The 20,940-nt window shown below is 45.2% G+C and overlaps 1 protein-coding gene across 1 annotated transcript in view; it reads left to right on the top strand.

Moving 5' to 3' along the window:
• LOC132591663 (oocyte zinc finger protein XlCOF6-like) overlaps positions 1-16,529 on the top strand; it is a 32,224-nt gene extending 15,695 nt beyond the window's left edge. The window contains exon 3 of the mRNA XM_060271111.1: positions 16,388-16,529. Coding sequence (XP_060127094.1) covers positions 16,388-16,398 — 11 coding nt within the window. The 3' untranslated portion in view covers positions 16,399-16,529. The remainder of the gene's footprint in view (positions 1-16,387) is intronic.
• Positions 16,530-20,940: the final 4,411 nt, after the last annotated feature.

The following is a 20,940-nucleotide window of genomic DNA, read 5'->3' as shown; positions in this document are numbered from 1 at the left end:
TTTTACATGAGTAGAATATGTGCTTTTATTTAAAATGCATCTCTGGGTTATTTGTGGGGCCTGCCAGGTGTTTTTACATGAGTAGAATATGTGCTTTTATTTAAAATGCATCTCTGAGTTATTTGTGGGGCATAGGAATGCGTTCATTTCCTCCGAAAAAAATATAGTCCGGCCCCCCACATGGTCTGAAGGACGGTGGACCAGCTCACGGCTGAAAAAGGTTGCTGACCCCTCCTCTATCTTAAGCTTTCTATTCCCTGCTTCAGGCAGTAGGGGTTCCATATGTGTAAGACCCCTCTTCCGCAGATTATATTCTATACAACCACCAGACTTAACATGGACACTGGTACCAGAGCCTGCAATAAACCCAGATGCCAACTTTGCTGCCACATACACCCAGACAATACCATTACTGGCCCCAACAACATCCAACATACCATCTCAGGACTATTTAATTGCTCATCCTCTAACATTGTGTATGCCATCAAATGCCAACAGTGCCCTTCAGCTCTCTATATTGGACAAACAGGCCAAACCCTACGCCAAAGGATAAATGGACATAAATCTGACATCAGGAACCAGAAGACAGAAAAGCCAGTAGGAGAACACTTCAATCTCCCAGGACATTCTATACAAGATCTCAAAGTAGCTGTCTTACTACAAAAGAATTTCAGAAATAGACTGGAAAGAGAAGTTGCTGAATTGCAACTTATCACCAAGCTCAAAACCATGGAGGGACCTGGTTTGAACAGAGATATCGGGTTCTTATCTCATTATACATGATAAGCGATCTTCAGCCATCTCCACCCTTGCTTTTTCATGCAAAACCATTTGCAGTCGTTTCAGGTCATCAACAGCTATCAGTCAGTCAATCACCCATTTCCACCACCCTTCTGAGTGATGCCCCCTCCCCCTCCCCACCCCTCCCCACCCCTTCTCTACATAAGTGCCTGGAAACTTCCATTTCACTGTATCTGAAGAAGTGTGCATGCACACGAAAGCTCATACCAAAATAAAAACTTAGTTGGTCTTTAAGGTGCTACTGAAGGAATTTTTTTATTTTACTTCGATCCAGACCAACACGGCTACCTACCTGTAACCTAAGGTATGTTTTGTTTTATCCTTGTATCTTTCTGTATCTTTCCAATACTTAGATAGGATGGAGTGTAGAGACTCGTGTTCACGCTTGCCATTGGCCTGAATTGAATGTATGATATAATGAACGATATATATTTATTATCATTTTTTGTAGTTAAATAACTGAAGAACACCAAACCGAAACCGGAGGATTCCCTTGGATCACTGTCTCGCATGTCATAGTTTATAAAGATTAAACAGATTTCATCAGTTGGAATTGGTCGACGTGTTGCCCCCCCCCTTTTTGATTTATTGACTCAAGTCTGCAACACAAGGGTTGTTTTATTACACTTAGGCAGGAAGAACCACCTGCACAAAGAGAAGATGGGGGACAGCTGGCTTACTAGCAGTCCTGTTTAGTGAAGTTTTTAATCTGTGATATTTTAATGTATTTTTGTATTTGTTGGAAGCCGCCCAGAGTGGCCGGGGAAACCCAGCCAGATGGGCGGGGTATAAATAATAAATAATAATACATGTGAAAAGGATCCAGGGGTCTTGGTGGAACACTGGCTTAACGTGAGTCCACAGGGTGAGGCAGCAACAAAAAAAGATACCTCTCTTCTAGGCTGTAGGGTCTGACTCCAACCAATGGCTTCAAGTTGCCAGAAAGGAGATTCTGACTAAGCATTTGGAAACCCTCTCGGACAGCAAGAGCTGCTTGGCAGGGGAACAGACTCCCGTGAGAGGTTTTTGAGCAGAGGTTGGGGGGGCCACCTGTCCTGGATGCTTGAGCTGAGATTCCTGCCTTGCAGGGGGTTGGTCTAGATGACCCTTCAGGCCTTCCAGTTCTCAGATTCTGTGGTGCTATGGCTCTTCAAAGGGGCAGTGGGGAGAAGGGGGAAAGAAAGGGGGAGAGCCCTGGATCTGGAGATCGCCAGCCCAAGGAGACGAGGGGGTGTAATATCTCTTTGTTATGAATGGGGGGGGGACCATTGTATTTCAATCTTGCCTTTGAGCCAAAGCTGTCCTCCAAGCAGCTCACATAAAATAAGTGCGGATGCCTCAAACGTGCGTAACAACTATGGTCTACTTTGCAGAACGGGGTGTGAAAATGACCGGATCTCCTTCCCCCCCCCCCTCTCCTGGGAAGGGATGAAAAGAGATGATAGGACTTTTTGAGAGGTGGGGGGGGATCTCTTTCCCTGCCGCCTCCGGGGATCGAACCTGGGAGGTTATCAGGAGAAAAAAAGAGGATATTCAGAGCTTGTTTGGAAGGAGGAGAATTTGTGTCTTCTGGGAGGGAGGGGGGCGTCACTCATTCCTCCCCAAGGGTCAGTGAGCTCCGCTTCCTAGAGAGGCAGGGAGGTTGGGAGGGGGAGGGGCCAAGGGGGAGGGGGAGGGGCCTCCATCCACATTCCCGGAAGAGGAGCAGGTCGGCAGAGGAGGAGGAAAAAGAGGTGCAAAATATATCTATATATTGTGGGGATTGGGAGAAAAGGATGCGCTTTTTCTCCCCCTTAATCTGCAAACAGGACTGTTGGGAAGGGAGGGCAGGATTTGGGGAGGGGGGGTGAAAGAAAAGTAGGGGAAATGGAAATGGGAGCACACCCCAAAGGCCGGGACTTGAACCCATCCAGTCCAACCCCCTGCCGAGCAGGAAATTTCAGTACGTGCCAAACAAAAGAGGTGGCATATTTGATTAGATGCCCATGTAATTTGTTTTATATAGGATCTCCTATCCGGTCTGTTGATCCCGTTAGGAATGCTGTGCGGGAAGCACCCCGGTTGAGCATTTTTAGCTAACAATCATTCAGACACGGATTTGCTTCATACTGTATTGTGGATTAATACAAGGAAGGTGAAAGCTAGACGTGATTATGTAAAATTATTAAGACAAAAAGAATCACATTTTTTTTTCATGTTTAAAACGCTTCACAGGTTTGAACTCTGAGTTAGATTTTAATTGTTTCATTTGATCATACTACTTTCAGGAACTTGAACATGAGTTTTTACATGAGTAGAATGTGTCCTTTTATTTAAAACGCATCTCTGGGTTATTTGTGGGGCATTGGAATTCGTTCATTTCCTCCCCCAAAAATATAGTCCGGCCCACCGCATGGTCTGAAGGACGGTGGACCAGCTCACGGCTGAAAAAGGTTGCTGACCCCTCCTCTATATTAAGCTTTCTATTCCCTGCTTTAGGCAGCATCGGTTCCATATGTGTAAGACCCCTGTTCCGCAGATTATATTCTATCACTAAGGTATGTTTTGTTTTATCCTTGTATCTTTCTGTATCTTTCCAATACTTAGAGATGATGGACTGTAGAGACTTGTGAATTGAATGTGTGATATAATGAAAGATATATATTTATTATCATTTTTTGTAGTTAAATAACTGAAGAAGACCAAACTGAAACCGGAGGATTCCCTTGGATCACTGTCTCGCATGTCATAGTTTATAAAGATTAAACAGATTTCATCAGTTGGAATTGGTCGACGTGTTGCCCCCCCTTTTTGATTTATTGACTCAAGTCTGCAACACAAGGGTTGTTTTATTACACTTAGGCAGGAAGAACCACCTGCCCAAAGAGAAGATGGGGGACAGCTGGCTTACTAGCAGTCCTGTTTAGTGAAGTTTTTAATCTGTGATATTTTAATGTATTTTTGTATTTGTTGGAAGCCGCCCAGAGTGGCCAAGGAAACCCAGCCAGATGGGCGGGGTATAAATAATAAATAATAATACATGTGAAAAGGATCTAGGTGTGGGAATGTACACAGGAAATACTCTGTGGGAATGTACAAATGGAGTTCTCTGTGTAAGGCACAGGTTTATTGGGGAGTAATCAATCAAGTGATATACCACAGGACCACTGGCGCCAGCCTGTCTGTTTACACATCTTCCTTGTTTGCATGAGTCATGTATAGGTTAAAGGTTAATGTTTTTTACGAGGAAAAGATCCTGAATAAAGGAGCTGAGGCTGAGAGGCAGTCAGCGCACTCTGCTCATGCTCTCTATCTGAAACTCTTGACTCTCGTCTCATGATTTCCTCGCACCTAAGAGTCGGCTGGTTCTCCGACAAGTGGTGCCCCGTGTGAGGCTCAAAAGTTATACGCCATTGTTGAAAGGACGCACGTCGTGGTCCTGCATCAGCTACTCACCCGCCCGGCAAGGGTTCAGACGTCTACCTCATCTTAGGATCCCCGGTGTGTTGGCTCCCAGCTATTGCTTATTTTTCTTTTCCTGCATTTACAATGGGCACTTCGCTTTCCGTGCCACAGAAACGTTTTCTTAAAGACTTAAAATACCTGCTGACTTCTAACAATCAGCATGCCTCAGAAGACGATATTATTGCTTTTATTCAAACTGCTAATGAGCATTGTCCATGGTTTCCGGAGGATGGAACTTGGGAATTAGATTTTTGGGACAAACTTGGTGAACATTTTCATGCTCATCCCAGCATTGGAGTACGTGTCTTAATTACATGGGGAAAAATAAGAGCATGCTTGGCACTAGTGACGCCAAAGAATATCTTTCTGGGAGCTGCTTCAAGCCTCCCCTCTGCACCGCCCGCATGCACGCCACCCCCACTGAAGCCTTCTGTTTACTCGGCATTGCCTGCCCCCATGCCTCCTGGTCCGGACCCACCTAATTTAACTCCGCCAGGAAAACAGCAACTTTCTTTGTCTGCCACCCCACCCCCTCCAGCCTATGTCTCTCAGGTTTTGCCTGCATTTCAAAGTACCGTGCCCACTGTGAAGCAGGAGGGGGGGAATACTACAAAGCTCCAGGAATCTCTTAAAGCAGCAGCTCCTTTGCTGGCTTTTGATTCTACTGAAATGTCAGCTGCTTATCCTGTGATTGTGCCTGGGGGCGGGGCACCACGGCACGAGCAATTTGAACTCCGATACATCAAAGAATTGTATCAGTCAGTAAGAGACAATGGATTGCATTCCCCGTATACTCTTGGTCTCTTTGGCACTATTTTTCAACAGCAATTATTGCCAGAGGATATCAAATTACTGGCTAGAACAGTGCTCAAACCAAATCAAATGATGGTTTTTATGCAAAGTTGGACCTGGGCTTGTCAACGCCGGGTCCATGATAGCCAAACAAATTTGAATAATGCTGCACAGGCAGCACATGCCAATGCCGTTGCAGCCTTGGCAGCAGGGGCACCCCCCCTCCCTCCCCCTGTTATGTTAACACCTGGAGACGTCCTGGATGGTCTCACAGGGGCTGGAAATTTTTTAACAACTGCGCAGCAATTGGCCCTGGATCCTCAGTACTGGGACGCCACAGTTTCAGCTGCCCAGGAGGCTTTGATGTCTGTTCCTCCTGAGAAGTTAGGAAAAGGGGGGCGATGGGGGAGTGTGCGGCAAGGACCCACTGAACCTTATGGCGCTTTCATAGATAGACTGTACAATACCCTCAGACGCCAGGTTCAAGATACAGCAGCGCAAGAAGTAATCATCAGACAATTAGCCTTTGATAATGCCAATGATGACTGTAAACAAGCTTTGCGCCCGCTGGTAGCTACACCTAATGTGGCAATAGCCGACATGTTAAAAGCCTGTCAATCAATCGGCTCTGAATCCCACACAGCAAAATTGCTTGCCGCTAAAGACATTCCTGAAACATGGGTGCACCAGCTGACAGAGGATCTCACCTCTGCAGGGCTTAAAATCGCCCCGGAAAAAATTCAACGCACCCTGCCTATCACATACCTGGAACACAAAGTTATGCAACAAGCAGAATCCCCCCTGATACTGCAGCTGCATTTTCCAGCGGTACTCTGGCTGGTGGATCTACAACTGCTGTTAGGACATTCAAATTGGGCAAAATCATACATAGACTTGCCAACGTGTGTACTATCACCTTTGTACACTGCCCTGAAAGGGCACAAGCAACCGGCAGACATACCGGTAACCCAGGATATGGAATCAGCCCTGGCACCGATTAATCACCATTTGCAAAAATCTATGGTGGATCGCCTGGATTCCACAGGACTATTGTCATTGGCTGTTTTTGCCACAAAATTGCTGCCCACAGCTGTTCTCTATCGGCCTGCAGAATTTTCTCAGTCTCGCGTTTGTCTTATTGAATGGCTACACTTGCCCCATGCACCACTGCGGAACGTACATACTTCTCCAGCAGCTGTTATGGACGTTGTTATCAAGGGAAGACAATGTGCTGTGGCATTGATCTTTCTTTCCTCTGTCTCCTATTCCCTCTGTTCCTTGTGCTCCCCCTCCCCTATCCCCTTTGCTCTCACCCTCTTCACAGATGGGACCAAGACAAGGGGGGTGGTTGTGTGGAGGGAGGAGGGGGCCTGGAAAACAAGATTTACAACGGAGCAGGAATCCGCTCAGCGTTCTGCATTGGCTGTGGTGATTTTGGCATTTGATCTATTTCAGAATGTGAAGTTTAACCTGATTGTTTGTACTCAGTATGTCTACAGATTTTTAACATTCTTGTCAGTGGCATACATTTCCCTGCTCTGGATGATGATTTTGTTGCAATTGTTTCTCTCTTTGCAGCGTCTGCTACAAGGTGCTGTAGCAGATGCTGCTTTGCAGCAAGAGCAGGTTTTTTCTTTGTTTTCTGACCCTCTGCTGAGCCATGCCACCTTTCATCAATCCGCCAAGGTTCTTGCCAAGTCTTTTCAAATACCAATTTCTCAGGCACGAGACATTGTCTCGCAATGTTTTTCTTGTTCTAAAGCCCCTACCATGTTTCCTTTTGATGCTGTCAATCCCAGAGGGATTGCCCCTCTCTCAATTTGGCAAATGGATGTCACTCTCACCCCGTTGTTAGCCTCTTTTTTCAAGACTGCACCTCACGGTGGACACGTCTTTGGGCTTCATCTGGGCGACACCCTTAAAAGGGGAGACAGCCAGGCACGTAATACAGCACACTCTGCGCTGTTTTTCGGTCATGGGAAAGCCTAGCAGCATCAAAACGGATAATGGCCCTGCGTATATTTCTAAGCGATTTTCTGATTTCTGTACATTGTGGAATGTGAAATTAACTCATGGTATTCCTTTTACTTCTACAGGACAAGCAATTGTTGAGCATTCAACTTTTAAATCTCTGCTTTTTCCACAACTAAGTGGAAAGAACGCTCCTATTGTAGAAATTCCTAATATTGTGCATCAAGTGCTTTTTAATCTTTTATATCCACATAATAAGCAGCTTCCTCCAGCAGAATTACATTTTAGAAAAGAGGAGGAGCTGCCTCGCCCCCTTGTGTCTTTCAGGAAACATCCGGATCCAGCATGGCGTGGCCCTGTACTGCTGATTACCTGGGGACGTGGATATGCCATCGATGGGGACCCTCTGTGGGTGCCAGCACGCTGTGTACGACCCTGGCAATCATCTACAGATTCTTCTTCAGCCAGTCATCGCAGATGCCGCTGAGGGAGGAGGCAGACCTTTCTACACTCTTTCTGGAGGACAGCACCTGTCACCCGGTCTGAAACACCATTGCACCTGGCGGCATCGTGCTCTAAATATGGCTGCACTCCGTCAAGATCACCTTCCATCTATTCGATCTGCAAGCCATAATCGCTCTAGGCGTGCTGCCATTTTACAGAAGTATCAAAGACATGACTCTTATCATTCCATATGGAATAATAATACCTATGTACAGGATATTTCTCAGTTTTGCGAAATTGCTTAACTATTCTGATTGTTGGATTTGCTTACATATTCCCTCGTAGTCACGACACTTGGGTATATTACTGCATGGTATTCCTATTAATGATTCTTTTAGAATTAGTAATAATATGAGAGATAATCGTATTAGTTCACCCCCTGTTATATTATCATTATTAGAAGTAGCTCCACGATGTTTTCGTTTTAATCACGATAGTAGCAGATTTTTAGGTCCTTATCCTTATTGTAATTGGATTTAGATGTTAATGGTAGCTCTTGTTTTCTTAACGTCACTACCCAAAGCGGCAGGCCCAAGGTAACAATTAATAATGTTACCAGATACATGACATATTACCAACAGGCTACATGCCGTGATTTTCATTCATGGTTTGATTGGATGAAGAAGAGTTGGAGATCCACATGCGTGTTACAATCAAATCTGTGGCTTTTGTGTGGTAAGAAAGCATACAAAGAGATTCCCTCTGCTTTTTCAGGGACTTGCACTCTAGGGGTAGTGATACAACTGGTGTATAAGTTAGATGCTCTTCCTCACACCCGCTTGCGCAATAAACACGAAGTCAATGCCCCTATAACACAATATACTGATACTCAGATAGCTCGTAGTATTTTGCCATTATTAGGAGTAGCAATGAATTATAGAGATTTGCATCACTTAGCTAACTGGACAGAGGCTTTGTTCAATGACACAGTTAAAGGCATGAAATTGATCAATACAGAATTACAGGATGTGATTTTAGCCTCGAAAAGAGGCGTATGTGCCTTAATACATAGTCATTGTTGCATGTATGTGCAAGATAATGGTCCTAACATTACTCATACTATACAAGAAATGAAAATCTTGGTGGCTGCACGGCCCTTGCAACCTGCCGTGGGTTTTGATCCATGGGAATGGCTGCTGTCTTGGTTGCCTAACGGTGCCTGGATCAGGAAAACACTTTTGACGGTTATAGGATTAGCCTGTGGCTTGGTTATGTTATGTTGCTGCATTCAATGTTTACCCTCCCTCTTTGGTCAATGCATGACCTGGTTTCAGGCTGCACGCCCCTCCACTGGAATTTCACATGGAGCCTTCATTGCGAGGTATCAGCGACTCCCTATCGAGGCTTCCACGAGTTAATTTACCCTGTTGCTTAAAAATAAAAAGAAAGAGGTGATGTGGGAATGTACACAGGAAATACTCTGTGGGAATGTACAAATGGAGTTCTCTGTGTAAGGCACAGGTTTATTGGGGAGTAATCAATCAAGTGATATACCACAGGACCACTGGCGCCAGCCTGTCTGTTTACACATCTTCCTTGTTTGCATGAGTCATGTATAGGTTAAAGGTTAATGTTTTTTACGAGGAAAAGATCCTGAATAAAGGAGCTGAGGCTGAGAGGCAGTCAGCGCACTCTGCTCATGCTCTCTATCTGAAACTCTTGACTCTCGTCTCATGATTTCCTCGCACCTAAGAGTCGGCTGGTTCTCCGACATCTAGGGGTCTTGGTGGACCACTAGCTTAACATGAGTCCACAGGGTGATGCAGCCATAAAAAAAGATAACTCTATTGTAGGCTGTAGGGTCTGACTCCAACCAATGGCTTCAAGTTGCCAGAAAGGAGATTCTGACTAAGCATTTGGAAACCCTCTCTGTTAGGGCAAAAATCTGGGTGCGAGGCAGACGGGACACCCAGCTCGTCAGGCGAGGGCCTGCGGTGACTGCGGAAGGCAAAGGAAGGAGACCAGCCAGAGGTTGAAGCAAAAACACCAAGGTTTATTGCTGCGCAGCAGGTTCAATGCAGAGAATGAACCCCGAACAAAAGCTTACAACAACCTTTAAAGATTTCCCAAACGTCCCAGAAAACATTGCAAAAAGTGTCATACATACATCATTGATACATCACAGAAACGTCATAAGAGGGGAGGACACATTTCCATATGGGTAAACAAGATAAACAAGATTTATGCAAAGGGAGAAACAGACAACGACCCCCTGATGGTTCACTTGATGGTCCAGGCATTGAAATCTCCGCAAAGATGAGTATTAGGAAAGGTTCCAGACATGTCTAGATAGGAGGTGACAATGGAACTCCGGTGTACTTAGCCCCTGGCATGGGTGAGACCCAGGAAGGAAGGATATTCAAGGATTATGCCTGATGGGTTTGTGTTCAGGGTGGAGGGGACATTTTCCTGTGTACGTGACTCTACGCTTCGGGGATTATGTCGAAGCCTGGGGTCTTTGTGAGGCCTCAGTGACTGTATCAAAATAACGTTGGTTCCAATGAAATCCATGTTTGCAGTGATTTTATATGATTTAATAAAGATTCCTGAGTTCCCCTATCTAGACTTGCTGTCTCGTTCATTGCCTGGGTAGCTTGGATACATTGTAGCAAGTTCTAATTGGATTACCAGCTTCCGAAGGTTCGAAGAACTGTCAGTGATTGTTCTCCTGTCATCGCCTTGTCAGTGGCTTACTCAAGCGTGCAGAGCTAGCTGAGCTAGGCTCTGCAGAGAGATTGCAATTATCTGATTGGCCAAGACGCAGCGGACAGGAGAGGGGGTTTCATTCATAATTTTTCGCTACACTCATAACTTGGTTTCATTCATGAGTTTGTGACAGTGTTACTATCATATAGAAAGGGTTATACGGGGGAGAGGGAGAAGCGGGAATGGAGAGAAGCCTTTATTTCAACAGGGCTCATTCCCATGGGTTGTGGGTTTACTTGTGATGCGCCTGTGGGGATGGGGCCTAGCCTGGCGGGGTCCTCTTGGGGTCTACTCTGGGGTCCAAACTAATCCTCGTTTGGTTGCCCCCCCCCCCGTAAAATTCCCTAACACTCTCAGACAGCAAGAGCTGCTTGGCAGGGGAACAGACTCCCAGGAGAGGTTTTTGAGCAGAGGTTGGGGGGCCGTCTGTCCTGGATGCTTGAGCTGAGATTCCTGCCTTGCAGGGGGTTGGTCTAGATGACCCTTCAGGCCTTCCAGTTCTCAGATTCTGTGGTGCTATGGCTCTTCAAAGGGGCAGTGGGGAGAAGGGGAAAGAAAGGGGGAGAGCCCTGGATCTGGAGATCGCCAGCCCAAGGAGACGAGGGGGGGGGTAGAATATCTCTTTGTTATGAATGGGGGGAAACCATTGTATTCCAATCTTGCCTTTGAACCAAATCTGTCCTCCAAGCAGCTCACATAAAATAAGTGCGGATGCCTCAAACGCGCCTAACAACTCCGGTCTACTTTGCAGAACGGGGTGTGAAAATGACCGGATCCCCCTCCCCCCCTCCTGGGAAAGGATCAAAAGAGATGGTGGACTTTTGGAGAGGTGGGGGGGGGTCTCTTTCCCTGCCGCCTCCGGGGATCGAACCTGGGAGATGATCAGGGAAGAAACGGGATATTCAGAGCTTGTTTGGAAGGAGGAGAATTTGTGTCTTCTGGGAGGGAGGGGGGCGTCACTCATTCCTCCCCAAGGGTCAGTGAGCTCCGCTTCCTAGAGAGGCAGGAAGGATTGGAGGGGGGGCCAAGGGGGAGGGGGAGGGGCCTCCACCCACATTCCCGGAAGAGGAGCAGGTCGGCAGAGGAGGAGGAAAAAGAGGTGCAAAATATATCTATATATTGTGGGGAGGGGGAGAAAAGGATGCACTTTTTCTTCCCCTTAATCTGCAAACAGGACTGTTGGGAAGGGAGGGCAGGATTTGGGGAGGGGGGTGAAAGAAAAGTAGGGGAAATGGAAATGGGAGCACATCCCAAAGGCCGGGACTTGAACCCAGGCCCCAATTCTCTGCCAGTTCCGGGTTGCCCCGGGCAGGAATCTCTGGGGCGCCGCGATCCTGGCTCCCCTTTGGGTGGATAATCAGAGAGAGGGAGTCCATGGAAGCGTTAAAGGGGGGGAGAGAGGCCTGGATAGAGACCCCCCGTCTCCCTCCTCTCCCCCCTCCCTGCTCATCTGGCGAGGCCCCTCCGGATGGAGAGGGGGGGCGCTTGGGAGAGATTTGGCAGGAAGGGTGAGCCTGCCAGGGGGGGCCTCTGGGCAAAGGGGAGACTGGGGGGCGGAGGGAGGAGGGCAGAGGAAGTTGGGGGGCAGAGGGAGGGAGGGAAGCATCCCTGGGGGAGGAATGGAAGCCATCTTGGAGAAAGAGAGAGAGACTTGGGGGCTGCCTGCCTTGACTTCTCCCTCCTGCCCAGGAATCTCCTTCGAGTAGACCAGGGAGAGATCCCTGAACAGGAGGCCTGATCCACCCACCCTCTCCTCCCTTGAAGCTCAGTCCTTGCCCTGCCAGAAGTCCCAGGTCAGCTCCTGCATGGGGCGCTGGGGGCTGTTATAGGGAGTCTAACCATGGGGGGGGGAGAGGAAAGGGAGGAAGCCCACTTTATTCTTTCCGCCCTTTGAGGCTTCTGTCTTGGCAACTACAGTCTCACCCACATGCCTGTGTCTCTGTGGAGAAGCATCTAAAGGGTTCCTATCCAGAGATACCTGTGCCCAACTCCTTCTCTCCATTCTACCAATATTCCCACCACAGTATATCTTCTTTTTTTTAAGATACATTTTTATTAGATTTTTTGTATCACAAAACAAACTAATAATCACAATAAAACAAAAAAATACATTAAACAGTTAATCATTTGTTATAACATTGTACAGTCAGTGGTGGAGCAAGCAGGGGTGAAGGGCGGCTGCCCGCCCCGCCCCCAGAATAGGCGCCAGACCCCGCCCCTGGTGCCGTAGCATGAAGCTCCGCCACGGAGTACAGTCATACCTCGGTTTAAGGATGCTTCTATTTGAGTACTTTCGGTTTAAGTACTCCGCGGACCCGTCTGGAACAGATTAATCCACTTTCCATTACTTTCAATGGGAAAGTATAGGAGTATAGCATCTAGATCAAGGGAAGTAATAGTACCACTGTATTCTGCTCTGGTCAGTCCTCACCTGGAGTACTGTGTCCAGTTCTGGGCACCACAGTTCAAGAAGGATACTGACAAGCTGGAACGTGTCCAGAAGAGGGCAACCAAAATGGTCAAAGGCCTGGAAACGATGCCTTATGAGGAACGGCTTAGGGAGCTGGGTATGTTTAGCCTGGAGAAGAGAAGGTTAAGGGGTGATATGATAGCCATGTTCAGATATATAAAAGGATGTCATATAGAGGAGGGTGAAAGGTTGTTTTCTGCTGCTCCAGAGAAGCGGACAAGGAGCAATGCATTCAAACTACAAGAAAGAAGATTCCACCTCAACATTAGGAAGAACTTCCTGACAGTAAGAGCTGTTCGGCAGTGGAATTTGCTGCCAAGGAGTGTGGTGGAGTCTCCTTCTTTGTAGGTCATTAAGCGGAGATTTGACAGCCATCTGTCAGGAATGCTTTGATGGTGTTTCCTGCTTGGCAAGGGGTTGGACTGGATGGCCCTTGTGGTCTCTTCCAACTCTAGGATTCTAAAGTTCGCTTCAGCTTAAGTACAGACTTCTGGAACCAATTGTGTACTTAAACCGAGGTACCACTGTATTGCTTTTCACTATGTTGTTCTCTATCACATATCCTATAAGACTATACCTTTTAATAGAATAATTATTATTATTATACCACTCCACCTAAGTTGTTATCTTTTATAGTTCGGCATGAGAACAAAAAAGAAAATACATATAACCGCAACCTAAGTGAGTAAACATAAAAAAAGAAAAGAAAAGAAAATTCCCCCATATTTCAGAATTATATATAACCACAGTTTTGACTTCCTGTTAATCCCTAATGCATAAATTATATTTTAAACATGAATGTATTCCCGTTGTTATATATTCCACTAACTATTTATCTACTACATTCTTACAACACTATGTATCCTTAATATTATTGTCCAACTCATTCTTTTTCCACTGTCACTCAAATGCCGGCTATATATTCCCACTATATCAGATCTCACGTCTGTGGGATTTAAGAGATTGGGAAGATTGCTGTGGAAATGGGTGGGGTCCCGTGTTTGCCCCTTAAAAGCCTGCATTATTATTATTATTACTACTATTGCAATTTCAATGTGGCTCGTGGGCCAGATAAACGGCCTCCGTGGGCCGCATCCAGCCCGTGGGCCGGAGGTTGCCAATGCCTACTCTATCCTCTCATCCAGGGGAAGGTGCTGTCCCATTGCCAGTGTCCTCGACACAATGCAGCAGCCTCGGGGAGTCAGTGGTGCAGGATGATTTGGGAATGTGTGCAGTTGGATTATATTAGGAAGATCTTGGAGATCAGGGAAGAAGGAGGAGGAAGTGAAATACAGATATTCAGGGTTTTCAGGGGAGGAGGAAGATGGAGAAAGTGTGTCCCACCAGATAAGGCTCCCCTCATCCCTGGCCATATGCCATCTTTCCTTGGGATGATGGTACTTTGTGTCCAACCACATCTGGAGGGCCAGAGATGCCTCACCTCAGCATAGAAGGTTCCTCTAGGGCAGTGGTGTCCAAAGAGGGCCAGATTTGATGAAGGGAAGGGCCGTGAGGGCCTGTCAAAGGGCCAACCAAAGTTGTGGACCTTTTTTTAGAGTAGAAGTTGAAAAGTGGAACTTTATTTAGACTTTTACCACAGGAAATAAACTGCCACAGGGGCCGGATTAGGCCCCTGAAACGGACTTTGGACAAGCCTGCCCTAGGGGCTCAGTTACTTGGGAGTTGGTGGAACTGGATCTTAAGGGTTCTTGAGACCCTAACACTATGAATCCAAGGTGCCCACACTCAGCAGCGCAGAAACCCCTGCCGGCCCCTGGGGAAGAGCTTTTTAAAGGAAATTGTTCACCCCCAAAGTTGCTTGCTTAGGAAGGTACAGTGGGTACAGCACTTGCAGCGCTGTCCCTCCCTCCCCCCGCCCTGCCTTCCTGCACTGCTGCCCACACTAAAGGTGTGTGTGGATGAAATCTGTGGCTAAAATGTCAGATTTTTAAAAAATCTGATGAATGTCGGAAATGTGGAGAAGTAAAGGGAGACATGTACCACATGTGGTGGGCCTGCCGAAAAGTTAAGGAATTTTGGAACCTCATTTCTGACGAAATGAAAAAGATCTTTAAGGTAACGTTTGTAAAAAGATAAGAAGTGTTCCTTCTCAGAATATTAGGTAAGAACATTCCAAAAAATAGAAATGTTCTTATATGCCGTATGCGGCAAATTGGAAAGGAAAAAAGATACCTACAGTAAGGGAATGGCAAGATAAACTCTTAGAATTTGCTGAACTGGCTCAATTAACAGACAGGTTAAGGGGAAATACAAAACAATCATTCATACAAAAGTGGGACATGTATAAGAAATATCTGCAAAAATATAAGAATGATACAATCTCTATGGTGGCATTTGATTGACTTGTATAAATATAAATATAAATATGCGATTAAATAAAGGAACTGGATATGACATGTTATAAGAATATACTAAAAATTGAGTAAGAATAGGATAACTTTCAATGTTGTAAAGGTAAAATACATCGGGAAATGTCGGGAAGTCAGCAATGTCTTAATCCTTTTTATTTTCTTATATAGATGGTTTATTATTATTATTATTTCTAAGTTAATTTACATTTATTATGTGAGATAGTGTTAAAATGAATTTAGGGGAAGAAGAAATGCTGTAGTTAATAGTTTGTTACAATTGTGATTAAGTTTAAAGAAGTATGAATTTAAGATAGTAAATAAAGATTTACCTGAAAGAGAAAAAAAGAAATCTGTGGCAAAGGTTCTAATACACAATCATGGCTGAGAAAAACAGCTGTGGAATATGAAACTGGTTTGAAGACTGGTTTCTTCTTTACACTCAGGCGGAAACATCACTGGTTTCCCTTCCTTTCTCCAGAGTAATCTTCTTTCTTTTCTTTCCCACAATCAGTATTCTTCACCTTTAATAGTCACCTTTTCAGCGTCACACATATTTTCATATTGTGATCTTCAGATGAAGAGAAATATACAAATTTAATAAATAGTTTCCAGTAGGAGCAAAGGGGGAAGAACAGTGAGAGAGGCTTGGGCTGGGATTCTCCACTAAGATAGGCCAGTGGCAGGAGGCAGGTGCGAGACTCGGCGGCATATAATTATTACCAATAGTAATTGGGGTGGGCGTTTTAATCTGGGATTCCCAGCAGTCAGGCTCCAGCTATTTTCCTTCTGCATCTCCAGCTCTCTCCATGCAATGATGCAAGGCTGAGAGATGGAGGTCCAACCCCAAGAACTTTCTCCTACCTGAGCACTCCTTCAACCAACCACAAGAACCAAGCCTTGTCACTAGGCTTATATATGGGTCTCCCAAAATGGTCAATATGCACCTCCAGAGGCCAAAGGGACCGTCCAGGTGATTAATAAAGATCTAGAGATCGAAGGGGACAAAATGTGGTCCAAGGGGTGGGGGGTTATTGTGCAGAGGATGAAGAACTTAAAGGTGAACTTAGGACCCTGATGAATAGTGGGCAGGTTCATGGACATAGAGCAGCTCCCTTTCCAGTGAGAAACCACTTTTGATAAAAAGTAAACCCCACAGTTCAACCGTATTCTAAGATAATGCTTCTGAACTGCATTACCATTATTTGACATTATTTCATTTGTATTTCCTAAAAACTGGGAACATGGAGGACAAGAGAGAATATACAAGATGTTAAAATAAGAGCAGGTGCTAACTGATGTGTGTAATATTCCTTTCTTCTCTTCCTAGAAAACAAATAGGATTTCCTCCCCTCTTCACCCCCCAAACCAGACAATGGAGAATACAGTCAGTGGAAAGAGAGAGGAGAAGCAGTCTGAAAGTATGGAGTGTGAGAAGAGCTTCAGTGACAGTGGAACACTAAGAAAACATCAACGGACTCACACAGGGGAGAAACCCTTTAAATTCATGGAGTGTGGAAAGAGCTTCAGTGAGAGTGGAAAACTTAGAATTCATCAACGGACTCACACAGGGGAAAAACCATTTGAATGCATGGAGTGTGGAAAGAGCTTCAGTCAGAGTGGAAACCTTAGAATTCATCAACGGACTCACACAGGGGAGAAACCATTTAAATGTATGGAGTGCGGGAAGAGCTTCAGTCAGAGTGGAAACCTTAGAATTCATCAACGGACTCACACAGGGGAGAAACCATTTAAATGTATGGAGTGCGGGAAGAGCTTCAGTCGGAGTGGAAAACTTAGAATTCATCAACAGACTCACACAGGGGAGAAACCATTTAAATGTATGGAGTGCGGGAAGAGCTTCAGTCAGAGTGGACACCTTAGAATTCATCAACAGACTCACATGGGGGAGAAACCATTTAAATGCATGGAGTGTGGAAAGAGCTTTATTGACGGTACAGCATTGACTAACCATCATCAAACTCACACTGGCGAGAAACCATTTAAATGCATGGAGTGTGGAAAGAGCTTCAGTCAGAGTGGAAAACTTAGAATTCATCAACGGACTCACACAGGGGAGAAACCATTTAAATGTATGGAGTGTGGAAAGAGCTTTATTGATGGAAAAGCACTGACTAACCATCATAAAACTCACACAGGGGAGAAACCATTTAAATGTATGGAGTGTGGAAAGAGCTTTATTGATGGAAAAGCACTGACTAACCATCATAAAACTCACACAGGGGAGAAACCATTTAAATGTATGGAGTGTGGAAAGAGCTTCAGTGGGAGTGGACACCTTAGAATTCATCAACGGACTCACACAGGGGAGAAACCATTTAAATGTAAGGAATGTGGAAAGAGCTTCAGTAGACGTGACAGCCTTAATTTACATAATCAAACTCACACAGGGGAAAAACTCTTTGAATGTATAGAGTGTGGAAAGAGCTTCAGTCAGAGTAGAAAACTTAGAATTCATAAACGGACTCACACAGGGGAGAAACCATTTAAATGCATGGAGTGTGGAAAGGGCTTCACTTCTAATGAAGTTCTTAGAATTCATCAACGGACTCACACAGGGGAAAAACCATTTAAATGCATGGAGTGTGGGAAAAGCTTCAGTAGAAGTGACCACCTTAATTTACATAATCAAACTCACAGGGGAAAAACCATTTGAATGTATGGAGTGTGGAAGGAGCTTCACTTGTAGTGGAACACTAAGAATACATAAACGGACTCACATGGGGAAAACCATTTAACTGTACAGAGTGTGGAAAGAGTGGAAAACTTAGAATTCATCAACGGACTCACACAGTGGAGAAACCATTTAAATGTATGGTGTGTGGAAAAAGCTCAGTCGGAATGACAACCTTAGAATTCATCAACGGACTCACACAGGGGAGAAACAAATGCATGGACTGTAGAAGGAGCTTCACTGAGAGTGGACTTCTTACAAAACATCAACAAACTCATACCGGGGAGAAACCATAGAAGTGCTAGGGAATTAGATAGAGGTTCCGTTGTAGTGGATGTCTTCAAACCATCAAAAGACTCGGAGTGTTAAAAGCTGTAAGAGTGGAAACTCTACAGGCCATCAAAATAAGAGACACGGTTTAAATAGAAAGAATGTGGAATATACATTGGTTATTAGAGTGTAGAACCTGTTTCTCTCCTACTTGACACTTTCTCTCACATCAATCACAGCGTATGTGAGCTTTTGTTGTTTGTATGTAAGATTGTCTAGACATGTATTTAAAGTAATCAAGGTAACAATTCACAATAGTAAGCACAATATAATATTGAATGTACTGTTCGATAGGGAGGGGGAGTGTGTGAGTCTGGAGTGTTGCTTCTGAATGAGGATGGACTGAGAGTGAGCTGGTTTTGGTGTTTGGGGGAGGGAGTTGGAAATGTTTGTATCTGGGAATGAAGAGTTGCCCAAAGTGGAGCTGAAATTTGGAAGCAGAGTTAGATTAATATTATAGGAACACCAGCATCACTCCCACTGTTATAATTGCAATAATCGAACCATAAAGACACAGAAAGACTGAAAGCACCTATATTTAGCTCTTTCCAATTACCGCCCGGTTTCGAATCTTCTATACCTGGGTAAGGTAATTGAGAGAGCAGTTGCCGATCAGCTGCGTAGGTTTCTGGATGAAACATCGGCTCTGGATCCATTTCAGTCCGGCTTTCGCCCTGGTTATGGGACCAAGATGGCTCTGGTCGCCCTAACAGATGATCTCCCTAGACAGCTGGATCAAGGCGGGTCGGGACTGCTGATTCTTTTAGATCATTCAGCAGCCTTCGACATGGTCGATCACAAACTTTGAGACCACCGCCTTGCCGACGTGAGGACAGTCCTTGGTGTGTGGAGTCCCACAGGGCACAATCCTTTCCCCGATGCTTTTTCACATCTTTATGCATCCCCTTGCCCAGATTGTCCAGAGTTTTGGGCTGGGTTGTCATCAATATGCTGATGACACCCAGATTTATCTGCTGATGGACAGTGGAGTACAGGATCAGATTTAAGGTGCTGGTTTTGACCTTTAAAGTCCTCGTACCTACAGGACCGCCTCTCCTGGTATGCTCTCCTGGTATGAAGATCTTTGAGCTTGGTGATAAGTTGTCTTACTACAAAAGAATTTCAGAAATAGACTGGAAAGAGAAGTTGCTGAATTACAACTTATCACCAAGCTCAAAACCATGGAGGGACCTGGTTTGAACAGAGATATCGGATTCTTATCTCATTATACATGATAAGCGATCTTCAGCCATCTCAACCCTTGCTTTTTCATGCAAAACCATTTGCAGTCGTTTTCGGTCATCAACAGCTATCAGTCAGTCAATCACCCATTTCCACCACCCTTCTGAGTGATCCCCCCTCCCCTCCCCTCCCCATCCCCACCCCCTCTCCACCCCTTCTCTACATAAGTGCCTGGGGACTCCCATTTCACTGTATCTGAAGAAGTGTGCATGCACACGAAAGCTCATACCAAAATAAAAACTTAGTTGGTCTTTAAGGTGCTACTGAAGGAAATTTTTTTATTTTACTTCGACCCAAACCAACACGGCTACCTACCTGTAACCATGACTTCTGTTGTAATAAATAATCCTTCATAAACGTTATTGCATTACATTCTTCATTAAATTATCTTTCCACTGATATGGTATGTTATGGTATAACTCAGTGCTTTTTTTCTTAGAAAAATATATTGGGTCTCATTTTGACCCAAGGAATTCACCACCGGGGTGGGGTGGGGGGAACAAATGCAGATTAAATTGGGAAAAATAAATACAGTGGTACCTCAGTTTGTGAACAGCTTAGTTCTCGCACTACTTGGAACCTGAACACTTCAAACCCAGAGATGAGTGTTCCAGTTTGGGAACTTTTTTCGGAAGCCAAACATGCCCTGTTCTGAGCATCACTTCGGTTATCCATTTTCCTTGTGTGGGAAGGCGGGCTGGGCAGCAAGCGAGCAGCCAAGCATAGCTGCCAAGTACCCCGTTTTCCCTGGGAAACCCCCGTTTTTTTTCTTTACCCTGCGGGTCCCCCGTATCACTTTGTCTCCCATTATTCTCCCTTATATTCTCCTGCCAGCGACCATTTCCCCCCCCCCTGATTTGCCCATCTATGGGCACCGAAAATGGCTGGTGCCGGCTTCGATAGTCACTTCTATGCATGTCCGGAAGTGTGTAGATGCGACTCTTAGTGTCGTCGTCGGCCATTTTGGTGCCCATAGATGGGCAGAGCGACACCGGAAGTTGCGTCTACGCACTTCTGGACATGCGTAGACGCGACTTTCGAAGCCGGCAGCGGCCATTGTTGGTGCCCATAGATGGGCAAAGCGTCTACGGAACTTGCGGTGTCACGCGGCTGCCGGTCCCGGATTCTGCAGTCGCCCACCCCCCACCCCCACCCTGCTTGCAACACGGGGGCGACACACAATAATCTCCAAGTCAATTCTACATTCTTCATCATACATTCTTTCTCAAGCTTCTGAGAAAAATATAAAGCCTTGTGCAAAAGCCACAGAGACTTACAAACGAACAAATCTTAAAACAAAGTGTTTATGAACTTATCTAAAGGAAAATAAAAAAATTCCTTCAGTAGCACCTTAAAGACCAACTAAGTTTTTATTTTGGTATGAGCTTTCGTGTGCATGCACACTTCTTCAGATACAGTGAATTTCACTGTATCTGAATCATTTCACTGTATCTGAAGAAGTGTGCATGCACACGAAAGCTCATACCAAAATAAAAACTTAGTTGGTCTTTAAGGTGCTACTGAAGGAATTTTTTTATTTTTTATTTTACTTCGATCCAGACCAACACGGCTACCTACCTGTAACCTTATCTAAAGGACATCAAAAGACTGAGCTA

Source organism: Zootoca vivipara, chromosome 2, assembly GCF_963506605.1.
Source record: "Zootoca vivipara chromosome 2, rZooViv1.1, whole genome shotgun sequence".
NCBI lineage: Eukaryota > Metazoa > Chordata > Lepidosauria > Squamata > Lacertidae > Zootoca > Zootoca vivipara.
Note: the sequence above shows the minus strand (reverse complement) of the source record. Positions and strands in the feature narration are given on the sequence as shown.